At 39.0% G+C, this 15,723-nt stretch overlaps 1 protein-coding gene across 1 annotated transcript in view; it reads left to right on the top strand.

Moving 5' to 3' along the window:
• Window positions 1–15,723, top strand: part of NEB (nebulin) — a 215,371-nt gene that overhangs the window by 90,707 nt on the left and 108,941 nt on the right. The window contains exons 63-64 of the mRNA XM_046019740.1: window positions 87–398; window positions 3,313–3,516. Of these exons, the coding sequence (XP_045875696.1) occupies window positions 87–398; window positions 3,313–3,516 (516 nt within the window). The remainder of the gene's footprint in view (window positions 1–86; window positions 399–3,312; window positions 3,517–15,723) is intronic.

Below are 15,723 nucleotides of genomic sequence, written 5' to 3'. Positions count from 1 at the left end.
CTTTGATGTGAGCAAGGTGATTTTGTACAGACTTTTGATCTCCAAGGGCTTATAATAAAAACCTGATTTGTGTGTTTTCATCTCAGTACAAATACAAAGACGGTTACCGCAAGCAGCTTGGCCATCACATCGGAGCCCGGGACATCAAAGACGACCCCAAGATGATGTGGTCCATGCATGTGGCCAAGATCCAGAGTGACAGGGAGTACAAGAAGGACTTTGAGAAGTGGAAGACCAAGTTCAGCAGCCCAGTGGACATGTTAGGAGTGGTGCTGGCCAAGAAATGTCAGGAATTAGTCAGTGACATAGACTACAAGAACTACCTGCACCAGTGGACATGCCTGCCTGACCAGAATGACGTCATCCATGCTCGGCAGGCCTATGACCTCCAGAGTGATGTGAGTCTAAGATTTTCCTTTGGCTAACTAAATACCATGGCTGTTTTCCTAAGAAGAAAATTTTCCCTAAAGTAAGTGGTGTTGAGTTTACACAACTGAGTTCTGTGTCCCTAAATTAATGCCCATGCCCCATCCAGTCCCCTAAATATCTGGATGTGCCATTATCCCACAGACAAAGTGCCAACAAAACCCTCATTGCTTTGGTGAAAGCCTCTAATATTCTGATCTAGAAGAGTTGGATCATTTTCTATGTGCTACTATTTAAAATGTTATCCAAAATAAAATATTTTCCAAAATATGCTGCTAATTCGACTATTCCATTGCTTCAGAACACATACCAAAATTTGTAAATTTCCCAAGAATTCAACCATTTAAATATCTATATTCTAGTAAAATATATAATATATAATTTTATTTCTTTAGGGGCATATTTTTATGCTTATGTTAAGTGGCTTGTCACCTGTAATTTCAGAATTTGTATAAGTCCGACCTTCAGTGGCTAAGAGGCATTGGCTGGTTACCTAGTGGCTCTCTGGAGGATGAGAAGAATAAGAGAGCTACCCAGATTTTGAGTGATCATGTTTACCGTCAGCACCCAGATAAATTTAAGTTCTCCAGCCTTATGGACTCCATCCCAATGGTTTTGGCAAAAAACAATGCTATTACCATGAACCATGTAAGTCTTGTCTTTAATTGAAGGGGGTATGTGTGTGTGTGTGTGTGTGTGTGTGTGTGTATGTGTGTGTGAGAGAGAGAGAGAGAGTCTGTATAAACATGGATATTTACTTCTATTAAAGAAAAATTATATTTAATTCTTTTGCTTGGTATTAAAGTGGTTTTTAAGTAAGTGCTGTGCATTTTACTGATATGAGAATCTAGACCTAAGATGTCACACATACCAACTCACAGAACAGTCTTTAGTCTCATTAAGAACCAGATTATTTAAAAAAAAATTTATGTTTCTATTCATTACTAGCCTGTACTAATCACGTTTTTTTGTTTTGTTTTGTTTTGTTTTTGCTTTAGCGCCTATATACAGAAGCTTGGGATAAAGATAAAACCACTGTCCACATTATGCCCGATACTCCTGAAGTTTTACTGGCTAAGCAAAACAAAATAAATTACAGTGACGTAAGCAATATATTCATGGCATGTGATATATTTTACTTATACTGCACTTTATAAATCAAACTTATGATGATTTATGTCTATTTCAGAAACTATATAAACTTGGCCTAGAAGAAGCCAAGAGGAAAGGCTATGATATGCGGCTGGATGCCATTCCCATCAGGGCGGCCAAGGCCTCCAGAGACATTGCAAGTGAGGTAAGCGCACCTAAAAAGTTCTTTGCCCTAGCTTTAACTCAAAGATTTTTCTGTCTCCTGGTTATATGGCAGGGCAAGTAAGCTACGAGGTTAAAGTTCTTGCCAACAGTCTTTTTTTCTAAATAAATAGTTAGAATCATAGCAATAAAATTCTCAATACAAAGCTATGATTGAGTCCATAGCAATATGCATTTCAAAATATTGTCCATTTCCTGCCAAATGAAAACACTGGCTATTTGGCTGTAGTGCAGACATCCTTTGGGCTTTTCCACATGATAATTCTTATATACAACTGAATTCATTGTAGGATTCCTTCAAAACTAACTCACGCTTTATGAACCAATGAACCTACAAGGGCTGAATGAATATGACACACTATTCGTTGTGCAGCCATACACACGTACCATGTGTTTGCTTCTGCATCTGGTGATTGGTTGCCAATATTTACTATCTTTAAGCGATTTCTTTACTTACATTTCTAGGAACTTTTATCCTTCTATTTCATTAGTCAACGAAGTCAAGAATATATTTGTTTCTTTATTTCCGAAATATGAGAAGTAGCCATCATAATTTAAAAATCAATGGTCAAGATTCACAGAAGGGTCAAAAGTATTAAAATATATCAACATAATGTATAATACCTGCTGCCGTTAAAAATTCATATTTATAAAGAATATTTAATGACACAGACGAATGCTTGTATAATAACTAGAAAAACCAGGTCTTATTCTAATTTTATTCTGTCACACCTGCACACACACACACACACACTATGAAAAGTGGTTTTATGGTGGTTAACACTGAGTGATAGAATAATGTTGTTATTTTTTTGTATGCATATATACTTTATTTTCTAAGTTGTTTACGAAGTACATGTATTTATATACAGGAGGAAATCATTATATTTTTAAGGAATAGGAAAATTGGGGCCTAGTAATTGCTTTTTACTAAAAGTTAAAACAGTTGATCACAAGGATTTTTCTTCTAGTACAAGTACAAAGAAGGCTATCGTCAGCAACTTGGCCATCACATTGGTGCCCGAGCCATACATGATGACCCCAAGATGATGTGGTCCATGCATGTGGCCAAGGTCCAGAGTGACAGGGAGTACAAGAAGGACTTTGAGAAGTGGAAGACCAAGTTCAGCAGCCCAGTGGACATGCTGGGGTTGGTGCTGGCCAAGAAGTGCCAGACCTTAGTCAGTGACATAGACTACAAGAACTACCTGCATCAGTGGACATGCCTGCCTGACCAGAATGACGTCATCCATGCTCGGCAGGCCTATGACCTCCAGAGCGATGTGAGTATATGAGGATCATAATGGCATGCAAAGGTAGGAAATCAGTGAATTAACACCCCTTGGAGAAGGTAACAAAATGCACCAAGCTTACAAGGCCCTGCAAGGCAGGAATAGCATTTCTTCTTTCCTTGTGAGTAATAATTGTTTAACTTTCCACACAAAAAGAAGTATTATCTGATAGACTGTCCATCCAACTGTATTTTCAAGAGTGCTCTTTATTTCATATCCTTTAGATGAAAATGTTTTCCCAATGCCAAGATAAATATTCATTGACTGTTTGTCTCAACAGAATATGTACAAGTCAGATCTGCAATGGTTGAGAGGCATTGGCTGGGTTCCTATTGGCTCTTTGGATGTGGAAAAATGCAAAAGGGCAACTGAAATTTTGAGTGATAAAATTTATCGCCAGCCCCCCGACAAGTTCAAATTTACCAGTGTGACTGATTCTTTGGAACAAGTGTTAGCCAAGAATAATGCCATCAACATGAATAAGGTGAGGCTTCAAATTTCAGAGAACCAAGGTAGGACCCTCAAGTGAAATCTAATCAAGAAAAGCAGGCAAGCAAGCATTGAGTAACCAAAGATATCTATCCATCTGTATCTATCTCTGTGTCACTTATATTTAATAGTTACTTTAGTAGTTGTTTCATAGTTTTGATAAAATAACATATTTTTATGGAAAACTATCTTTGCATAAAAGATACTCTCAATTTCCTTTTCTTAACATATATTTCAGATTATCATAAGGCACTAAATATCTGTTCTCTGAACTAACTACCTGAAGATGTGTCTATCATACGTCATGTGTATAAGATGTTTAACCTTTTGTTATTTCTGTTTATAAAGTTTTTGTGGCCCTGAAATTCTTCTTAATTGTATACTGATTTTTTTTTCCTGATGATATTATCGATTTCCTTTGATAGCGTTTATACACTGAAGCCTGGGACAAAGACAAGACCCAGGTCCACATCATGCCAGACACACCAGAAATTACGTTGGCAAGAATGAACAAAATCAACTACAGTGAGGTGGGGCAGATACTAATTCTATGAATTCTGCATGCTGTGTCTTATTTCAGTTAATCTGTCTAAGGTGATATAATACTATATAGCAACCTTATAAGGAATCCTTTTTTCTTGCTCCATGTAAATAGCACCTCTTGCATTTCTCAGTTCCCATCCTAAATGTCAAACTTCAAGTACTACAAATTATCACTTATGAAGTGAAATAGATAAGAACAAATGATTTAAGCAGTAATCATAAAATTAATCAGAACTTTTTCTTTTATTAATTTTTTTAAGTTAGGAAATTAACAATAGATTAAATGTACATTTATCTTCTCCTTGTGCTGTATTGCTGTGCTAGATATATTTTCCATATAGGATTTTTTTTTCCAAATTATAGTTTAAAGTCAAGATTTAAGATTATTAATTTATAAAATTAAGTCAAGGACTAAAATCACAGTATTATCAAATAACCCAGTGAAAGAAACAGAAACAGAGAGAGGACCCATGAGGGTATTTAATGAGCCCATTCCTTTTCACTTTCTGTGAGCATAGGGCCATGTGCCCCCATGTCAGAGCCATGGATGTTTACGCTGAGAGGTCAGCCTCTCTTCTACTCCAAGAGTCCCACCTAATAGGTTGTCATCCTGCCCTTGCTTAAGTGTTCTCAGTGACAAGGAGTTTATCTTATAAATGAGCTCATTTGTTCTGGAAAATTCTGTGAGGAAATGGTTCTGATGTAGAGTCACCGAGTTCTTTCTGCAGACCTCCCTAGTCCTCTGAGGCCGTGCAAAACCAGTGTCTTCTAACTCTGTGGAGATGAGGGTAACTACTGTGGTGCCTCCCCTGCAGACCTCCCTAGTCCTCTGAGGCCGTGCAAAACCAGTGTCTTCTAACTCTGTGGAGATGAGGGTAACTACTGTGGTGCCTCCCCTGCCCCCTCACCCCAGGTTCTCTTTCTAATCCAGCGATCCCCAGTTCCTGGGCATTCCTCACATGACATCCCTGCTAGAATGTGACCCTCTGAACCAAACAAACTCTTGCAAGTGTAGAATACAGTTGACATCTTCTTTTCATTTCTGGACATTTGGCCTCTAATTCTGCACGCAGGGCCTCGACACCCTGGCAGCTCTGTCATTGCTGGGACTCGTGTAACTTGGGCTTGATTAAAACCCCAAGACATGGGCTTGTCTTGCATGGGCTTAAGCTAGGTTTCCTCTATCCTGCATTTACACATTTGGCAATTTAAATTCAGTTTAAAAGGAATTCAAAGATTCAAAGATTGACATTTATCTCTCTGCAGTTTCTCTCCCTAGATTAAGCCTACTGGCGTAAGCCTCTGTAGATGTTTGTGAATCTGATTTTTCTGTCAGCTGATGCGTTAGTTATTTCTCCCAGCTTTGTGCTACCAGCAAAGAAAATATTGCTTCTTTGAAGGTATAAGTCAACTGTATATCACTCTTCTGCAGGATATAACTTAGAGACTGTAGCTAGATCAGCTACCATCTTAAGTCATTTTATTTTGGCGAATGCAAACTATAATTTTAGCACTTATATAACTAACTCTTCATTGTCTCCAAAATCAAAAAACATCAAGTCCTACTTGCAAAGCAAAAGGGAGTGAGTTTTTTTTTTAGCTAAGCCTCTAATACGGGTCCTGTATTGTTTCCTATATAAAGGAAAGCATATACTGTATGTGCAGGAATTTCAGAAGACAAAGAGCCTCTATAACTGGCCATTGAGCATTTCTGGAATTCTGGGCTCTGTCTTTGCTGCAAAAGCTCAGAGAGGCTGTAGTGTTGCTATTGGTTCGAAGACCTAACTTGCCTAGTCTGCTTTCTTTGTCTTTTCTCTCTCAGTTTAGTTCTCCTGCGTTTTATTTTTCCCCCCTCATTTAGGACAGGAAGATAGAACGCAAGTTTGATTACGTCATTCTTCCTCAAAGCATGGTCTCCTATTTCCTATAGAATTAAGCACAAACTTATGTTAGCACTAAGCCTTCAGACCAACTCTAGGTTCTTCTCAGTCCTTTCCTGCCACTTGTGCCTGGCACTGCTCCCCACTCCATTGGACACCCCTGCACTTTCTCTCCCTTTTGCTTTGATTCATGCAATGCCCTCGGTCTTGACTGCCATCCCAGTCTCCTGAAACCACACTCATCACTCAAGGTCCAGTACAAAGATTAGTCTCTCTGCAAGAACTTTCTTGATTCTCAATTCAGAATTGATTGTTCCTCCCTAGAGCTCTTTGTCAATGATATGGTTAAATCACCTCTCGTGGTTTGACTTTTTGGTAGCTTGTCTGCACTCTACCAGTCTTTCCATCAGTTCTCCCAGAAACCTTGATGATGGAAAAAGTCTCCTACTCCTCTTTGATTCCCAAGTACCCAGCACCGGCAAAGCACAGCTGGTGCAGAATCAGCGTGGATTGAATTAATTTCCATGATCAACAGTTAATCAAGTCTTTCCCTCTTATCCATATTTTGCCACCTTAGGTGCACAAGTTTCAGCTTAATTTTTTAGTTCTCTTCAAAACTTCTCTTCAAAACTGACTGATAGGTTGTAACTAAAAATTCTGAAACAGTGGATAATATCTATTTTGTTAATTTCACACAAGTTTTACAATGAAAAACAAAGCTGCAATGGTCTATGTAAGCATCATTTTTAAGTCTTCAGCAGACAGGGCAAGGGCTTAGAACGCTCAGTGGGAGATTATTATAGGCGCCTACCTGTGTTGAACTTAGTGAATTATTTTAGTCCCCTGTCAATTTTGGGGTGTAAATGTCAACATCTTTGTGTGTCTATATATTTGTTGCCCAAACTTAGACTCTGTATAAACTCGCCAATGAAGAAGCAAAGAAGAAAGGCTACGACCTGCGAGCCGATGCCATCCCAATCGTGGCGGCCAAGGCCTCCCGGGACATCGCCAGTGACGTGAGTTCCAGCGTCGCCCCAAGTATATAATCAGGCTGAAGTGATGTTGTCACTGAGCTAAATCTTCAAAAAGAACTTTCCTCGCCCTTTGGAAATAAGTCCTAGTATATTTATGTGGGATTTTTCAAAAACCTAGTTTTGAGGGAAATGAAAAATTCGATGCTCATACAAGCGGTTTATAACCTTTAGGACACCGCATCTTCAATGAAAACTGACCCGTTGAAAACAGAGAAAGATCCATTCACGTGGAATTATTGGAGTAAAGCTGCAGGCTTGGAGATATAAAATTTATCACGGTGCTTCTAGAAAGTATAACTCAGAAACTTAAGTACTCCCCCCGAGAATCAGGTCCCGGCTTTATGTCACATTTTACTAACAATAGTCACAAAATTCGTAGGACACTTGCCATTATAATTCACCTTTCTAAGATTATGAAAAGAAGGCAGTGGATCAATACCAGAGGTGGCTACGAGCCCAAGGTTGTATCCTTAATAAGAGCTCCTGGCTGTCTAGCACATACTTCCCAGAATAAAACCATCATCCCTTCCTGGTGCCTCAGCCTATTCTTAAAGAACAGACCACTGCTCTAAAAATCAAGGGCCCAGTATTTGGGGATACAGCAATACACTGCCCTTTATGTTGTTGGTGACTCATTTTAGTTTATGTATATTGGACCTCTCTGTGAGTTTATGTCAATAATTATAAATAACAATAATAACTAGAAAGTACTGAGAATTCTGTGCTAAGAGCTTAACATGTGATATCTTATACTTCCTAATTATCCCAGGATATAAGCAATGTCATTATCCCTGTTTTGTGGATTGCTTAAGCAACTTGTTTAAAATCAAACCTTTAGTAGGTGGTGGAATTAAAATCCAGACAACCTCATTACTTCCCACTGTACCATATTGCCTCCTGCTGACCCATCCATACTTTTCTTAGTGGTCTTTGAGACTAGAGGCATGTATTTTGAATAACTGGCTCAGATCCCAGGACAACGTCATTGGACATGGAATAATAAAAACATTCTTGGCCTATGCAGGAGTAGAACCCAGGAGTTTCTTGGAGCATGCTCTAACCAATTGGACTGCTACCTCAGCTTCACTAGTATAATAATTCTGGTATTGTATTAGCATACTAGTGGTATACTGTTTGTTTATACTAGCATAATAACTGGTATACTAAACTAGGTCCTTGACCTAGAGTACTGCATCCTTCCAGGAACCAGACACTCATTTTATGACTTATGAAACATGCCATGTTGCCAAGTGCATCTCTTTCCTGACATACTTTTAGTACCTAAAATTCATTTCTCCAAATTCCCTTGTTCAAATGGCCTCTCCCTCCTGTGGACACTACCTTCCTCCAGAATTATTCTTTATTACCAAGCCATAGATGATTTGGGTTATGTACCATAATTATATGGATGCCATCTATATTCTTAGCTCTCTAAGCTTCAAGGGTAAAGGTGAGGATACCAGCTTGAGTTAATGTTTATTAGCAAAAGTCAACTTACAACTTTGATGTAAGCAAGGTGATTTTGTACAGACTTTTGATCTCCAAGGGCTTATAATAAAAACCTGATTTGTGTGTTTTCATCTCAGTACAAATACAAAGACGGTTACCGCAAGCAGCTTGGCCATCACATCGGAGCCCGGGACATCAAAGACGACCCCAAGATGATGTGGTCCATGCATGTGGCCAAGATCCAGAGTGACAGGGAGTACAAGAAGGACTTTGAGAAGTGGAAGACCAAGTTCAGCAGCCCAGTGGACATGTTAGGAGTGGTGCTGGCCAAGAAATGTCAGGAATTAGTCAGTGACATAGACTACAAGAACTACCTGCACCAGTGGACATGCCTGCCTGACCAGAATGATGTCATCCATGCTCGGCAAGCCTATGACCTCCAGAGCGATGTGAGTACAGCTTCCATAAAAGAGCTGTGTTCAGAAATAATTGAAACTCTATAAAAGTTGTCCTTCATATGCAGCCCATTGTCCCACTTAAGCTAAGATTTATTGATCAGTGAGTGAGATCTCAATCAGAATAAACTTTTATTGCTTTTTATGAATATATTTAATAGGCTTTATGAGGAAGTGAAGTTTACAAGCTGGATTTGGTCCTATAAAAAAAAAAACACAAAACTAAGCAATGTTAGAATTCAGAGTCCACCAGATGGAGACATTTCTTTTATTCTTGTAGGGGGGTAGAAACAACACATCTTCATATAAAAAAAAAATTACTCTGAAATTTGTTTTTAGTTTCTTTGCAAACCAAACCCGGTTCTCATGAGAATTCTGATACCTGCTACAATGCTAATTGTTATTCTTATGAAATAAGAGAAGTTGCTGTGTTTGTAAACTACTGCGTCAGTTCATTGACATTGTCTTCTCTTAGCACCGCTCAGCATGGCTCTCCGTGGAGCCGTCACATGGAAATGACGGACCCTAGTACCTAGTGCAGCTGCTTTCAGTATCAATCTGGATGTGAGAAGCACAGTTCCTAACTGTTTGAAGGGATTATTAAACATTAGAGGATTTGGAGGACAGTAATTGACTCTTATCAGAAACTATGCAAGCCCACCTGTGAAACCACCCACACTTGTTCTATAGTTGTTGACACACCCACCCTGTGTTTTGCAACTGTGTCCAAAAAGAAAGGCTTTGCCTGTGCATGAAAGAGAGTTAAAATGGCTAATGTCACCCCTGGAGTGACAGTGTTGACAGCCTGCCTGTCTGTTAGTTGGGTGCCTTTCCAAGATCTCCTCCCCAGCCCTGTGATAAACAGCCTTGATGGTTATTTGAAAGTTAACAGTCGTTTGAAAGTTAAAAAGCACTCCAGAGGTATGAGATGTTATTGTTTTCATTCTTGTAGTTGTTATTTTGGGGGCAATTAGTAGTCAGGGTAGGGCAATTCCAACAAGCTTTTTGTCTAGACTGCAAAATAGCAGTCTCTATTTTCTGCCTAATTGCTGTTATGGGTGAAATCCTTCAACTGAGCTGGGCAAAGGTCCAGTTCCTTTGCTGTGAAGTAGTTATGAATACTTAATGAGTTCACAAAAATCCTTAGCAGAAAAATGATTTAAAATAAATCACAGGAGTGGGGCGCCTGGGTGGCTCAGTGGGTTAAAGCCTCTGCCTTCGGCTCAGGTCATGATCCCAGGGTCCTGGGATCGAGCCCCGCATCGGGCTCTCTGCTCAGCAGGGAGCCTGCTTCCTCCTCTCTCTCTGCCTGCCTCTCTGCCTAGTTGTGATTTCTCTCTGTCAAATAAATAAAATAAAAAAAAAAAAAAGAAATTGAGGAGAGCTAAAAAAAAAAAAAAGATCACCTTTTATTAAAAAAAATAATAAAAAAAAAATAAATCACAGGAGAAAAGTATGGAAAGACAATTCTGGAAAGGAGTCCACCTTCTCATCCTGAGGACTTTGTGGGAAGAGACTGGACCTTGGACCAACGTCATGGTTGTTTATTGCCCTGAGCCTTGGGCAGTGCGAAGGCCGGGAAAAGTCTGCTCAGGGCTTTGGTGGCTCTGTGTCATTCCCATAGCTTCACTTCTTTCTGTGTTTACTCTTAAAGAGCATTACAGATATTTTGAAAGAGGAGGAAAAAAAGACAGAAGGCAGTAAAACCGAACATAATCTAACCACTGAAAAAGCCCACTCCTGCTCATGTCATTTATTCACATACATTGTTTTATGTTTGTTCTTCATGTAATGTTCTATTAATGACATTTCTACAAGTAACCAACAATCTTTACAATATGGCTTTTAATAGCTACAGAGGATTTCATCAGACTAGGCCTAACGTGTATTTACTGGTAGCCTGAGGCTGGACGTATCTGTGGTTCCTCCCACTCTGGGATGCTTGTTTTCCTGTACACATGGACGTTATAATAATATTCACTGAACTGACCGACAAAGGATACTAATTTAGATTCTTTCTTTCCTTACAACTGGAAGCATATGGTCACTTTTTGTCATAGCCAGGAGACATCTCTGGGTTGTTTTTGAACACAGTTGCTCTTTTAGTCTTCCTGACACAGAGAGCTTATTTTCTATTAAAAAACAACAACAACAACACAGCAGCTTATCCATACTGTGCATTATTTATTACTAATTGCCTTGGCTTCTGTACCCCAAATCTTTTAATCTTGCTGAAGAGTTTCTGCCCTTTTTCTTCTTCACAGAACATTTACAAATCAGATCTCCAGTGGCTGAGGGGCATCGGCTGGGTCCCCATTGGGTCTCTGGATTTGGTCAAGTGCAAGAGAGCCGCAGAGATACTGAGTGACAACATCTACCGCCAGTCTCCGGACCAGTTCAAGTTCACTAGTGTGCCTGATTCCCTGGAACAGGTGCTGGCCAAGAACAATGCCCTCAATATGAACAAGGTGAGCCCCAGCTGCCTCCAGCCTCTCTAACATGCCGAAGGATGCTGCCATACTCTAACGACTAGTGCACTTAAAATTATCCGTTGAAGTGGAGGGTCACATTTACCTCCTAAATTACACACTTGAAATCCTCCCAATAATTTCTGTTATTCCCAGTTTTAACTTCAATAACTAATACTAAGACTCCAACCTTAAATACCTTATACCCAAGTTTGGTTTATTTTTCCTACTAGGTTAGTAACAGTCGTGTTTATTTTGACTTTTTGTTATTCCTATTTCAAATGGTTTTTAAAGTTTTTTTTATTTAAATTCAATTTAACATATACCAGATTATTTGTTTCAGAGGTCGAATTCAGTGATTCATCAGTCTTATATAGTATGCAGTACTCATTACATCTCATGTCCTCCTTAATGCCCAGCACCCAGTTACCCCATCCGCCCATCCAGTTCCGCTCCAGCAACCTTCAGTTTGTTTCCTAGAGTGAAGAGTCTCTTATGGTTTGCCTCCTCCTCTGTTTTCATCTGACTTTATTTTTCTTTCCCTTCCCCTCTGTTCATCTGTTTTGTCTCTTAAAACCTGCCTATGAGTGAAATGATATGGTATTTGTCTTTCTCTTATTTCACTTAGCACGATACCCTCCAGGTCCAACCATGTCATTGCAAATGACTAGATTTCATTCTTTTTGATGGCTGAGTAATATTCCATGGCTTATATATACCACACCTTCACATGGTTTTTCTATCAACATCTTCTTTGATAGCGTTTATACACAGAGGCCTGGGACAAAGACAAGACTCAAGTTCACATAATGCCTGATACCCCGGAGATCATGTTGGCAAGGCAGAACAAGCTCAACTACAGTGAGGTAAGTGCAAAAGTTGGTGCTACACTGGTTTTGTTATCATTGTTACCGTTTGTTTTCCTGCATTTACTTTTGTGGAGATTCTCAGGCCTCAGCTATTGTGGTGCTTTTGGCTCTGAGATATTAGCACTCATCACAGCCTTTCATTTCTGGGTTAAATATTATATGCTATAGGATTCTGTGGGCAAATTGAAGTCACGTTATCTTTTTAGTTTATGGCCATTGCCAGTATGGGAAGGTGGGGCTGAGGAGTGTTTTTGGCATTTCTAAGCAGTAAGATGATCAGATAAAATAGTGGCTCAGTATTCATACTGAAACACTACTTGTTGTTTACCTAATATTCAAGTTCAGCTGGGCATGCTATATTTTTATTTGCTAAATCTGGGAATCTTACCAAGGGAGACTCTGATAATATGTACCTTTTCCCTTCCTGGATGCTAAATAAAATTGAGAGGTAAAACAAAGGAATATAATAATAGAAGTTGAAATCTCACATTTTATGCCACTAAAGTTAGGTTCAAGGATGCATTTGTATGAGAACTAAATGAGCCTAACTGAATCCCAGAATTAGGTTCCCAGAGGCAGAGGCCACACTGGTGTAGGGCAGTCAGCTCCCCTCTCCTCGGGGCTAGGCCTAGAGAAGCAGAGAAAAGCACTAGGCTTATTCCTAGAGGGACAAGGTCAAAGCTGAGCAGGGAGTGCCCAGTTACCCCATCCCTACTGGTGAAATGAATCATTAAGTCATTGCACCTCTTCACAGGCAGAGAGGAAAGGGGCAGAAAAAGGAGAAAGGTCAGAGAAAAATAATTGAGCTCCTTCTATAGAAAGAAAGCTTCAGGCAGGGGAAAGAATTATTCTCTATGAACAGCACCGATTACTTTTTTTTTTTAAGTAAAATGCAATCTATAGCTGCATGTTTTACTAATATGATACAGCCAAATTTAGGCCCTTAAAGTTGCGATTATAGTCCAGTTAGCTATGTTTTAAATTGTACTTCAGTCTTTTTCTCATTCGTTTTTTAAACATTATAAAGTATTACATGATTGTGAAAGATGTTTTAATAAAGAAATTGATAAAAGTATATGTGTATATACTTTATATATATATGAATAATAAACATTGTTCTCCAGTTATTTTTAACTTAGTATGTAGAAATTGATACTTTGTCAATTGATCTCTACTACTAGATTATAATATCAAACCACATGATACATATTAATCTATAATATATATAATGGACTAATATATCAATCTGTGTTAACTGATTTAATTTCTAAAGCTGTGTATATTTTCTTTTTGGTAAGATATAATTTATTTGCTTTCAATATTGCTAGAAATTTAGGTTATTTCTAGAGTCTGTCCTTTTTAAAATTACTTGTTATGTCACTTAGCAATCTCCCAGTTGTCACTGTCAAACATTTTGCTTTAACTCTCACACTCTTTTCGTAGACTCTGTATAAACTTGCCAACGAAGAAGCAAAGAAGAAAGGCTACGACCTGCGAGCCGATGCCATCCCAATCGTGGCGGCCAAGGCCTCCCGGGACATTGCCAGTGACGTGAGTAGCAACACTCCATGTATGTGCATGTAGATGGAGGTGGGGAGGAATGATCATCATTACAGCAGGGAGATGCATCTGGGTGCCAGTTAAAGCATATTTATTGTTCTTTAAATGAAAAAAAAAGTTTTTCATCGGAAAAACTCTTTATAAGTTTAAGTCTAAATCACTTTAATATTCATGTCCCATAGGTGGAGAGGGTATCTTCAAGATAAAGTTGAATTTGAGTCTATAGTCGCTCATATCTATAGCTATGAGACATTTATCTCCATATTTTGAACACGTAGCTTATAGAGAAATGAGAAAATGACAGAAGGGTTAAAAAATAACTTGGTTACATGTGTTGGTTCAACATCTGAAGAAGACCGTGTTCAGCCAGATCTAGGAAAATGTACATTTCAATGAGTCTGATCTGGATTTTTGCCAACCCTTTCTTTGGAAAATTACCTTAAGTGTTTCCTCTTGAGTTCTTATTAAATGAAAACAGAAAAATGAAGACAACCAAGAGCAATAAAATGGTGATCCTGATTGTCTTTCTGCTGTCCTCTGAAAGAAGCGGGTCCTTTGGTGAAGAATTCAGGCTTCCATAAGTATACATTAGGATTTGTGTGATGTTATTGCCTAAAGTGAAGAGAGAATATCCACTCAGAACTTACACCACCACCAAAATGCTTTCTTTTAGTCATATAATCTGTTTTCTCACTTGGGGAATCCCAAGAAATGCCAGCCAAATCTGATCTCCAGCAGAGCGGGGAATGCAGGATAGAAAACACAACCAGTCCATTTTAGGGAGTCAGATGACCCAGTGAAGGTCAACAGAGCTAGAACTGGGAGGCCTGAAGGATGGGCAGGGGAGATAATATAGTACCTGTGGACTGGGGAATAGCATTCGCAAAACTGTATGTAAATTTCTGGGTTAGTGATTTCACTGACCCAAGATGAAGAAAAGGCAGTATACTGCCATGACTGATATGCTGGAAGTGTTGCTGCCTTTATTTTCAGGGATTTAATGTCTGCAAACCATAGAACTATGTAGTTTGGCCTGTTTTCCCATTAGAGAATTGCTACAATCAAATCAGAGTTTAGGATGAAGAGATGAGTTGATATTCAGATGATTCCAAATTTATTTTAAATTTGATGCTTTATGTGATGTTTAAAAAATGATGTTTTAAACTAACAATACTTTTAGCCCTTTCTATTCATGCTTATTTTTTAAATGACTACTTTTATTTCAGTACAAATACAAAGATGGTTACCGAAAGCAACTTGGCCATCACATTGGAGCCCGAAATGTTGAGGATGACCCCAAGATAATGTGGTCTATGCACGTGGCCAAGATCCAGAGTGACAGGGAGTACAAGAAGGACTTTGAGAAGTGGAAGACCAAGTTCAGCAGCCCAGTGGACATGCTGGGGTTGGTGCTGGCCAAGAAGTGCCAGACCTTAGTCAGTGACATAGACTACAAACATCCCCTACACGAATGGATGTGTCTGCCTGATCAGAATGATGTCATCCATGCCCGCAAGGCCTATGACCTCCAGAGTGACGTGAGTACTATGACCCATTATATACCATCGGTGACCATGCTTATGATAGTAATGCATGATGATACATAGATAATGGTGATACATAGATAAAATGATACACAGATAATTACTTCTGAAGCCTCAGAAGTAATAATATTTTTTCTCTCTGCCTCTCACTGAGTGTGCCTTACTTTCCTATTGAAGAGAACATGGTACCATGAAGGTCTAATTGGGCTTTGTATTTGAAAAGACATAGATGTGAAGTTTGGCTATTAAAGTTTTTCAGCCTTTTTCTTTCGTTTTTTTAAAGCAGGTGTCGTAACAGCTTAAGTAAGACTTGCTTTTGTGTTTGATCTCACCAGAACATTTACAAGTCAGATCTCCAGTGGCTGAGGGGCATTGGCTGGGTCCCCATTGGGTCTCTGGA

This window comes from Meles meles, chromosome 9 (assembly GCF_922984935.1).
Source record: "Meles meles chromosome 9, mMelMel3.1 paternal haplotype, whole genome shotgun sequence".
NCBI lineage: Eukaryota > Metazoa > Chordata > Mammalia > Carnivora > Mustelidae > Meles > Meles meles.
The sequence above is the reverse complement of the archived record's forward strand: the minus strand, read 5'-3'. Positions and strand labels throughout refer to the sequence as shown.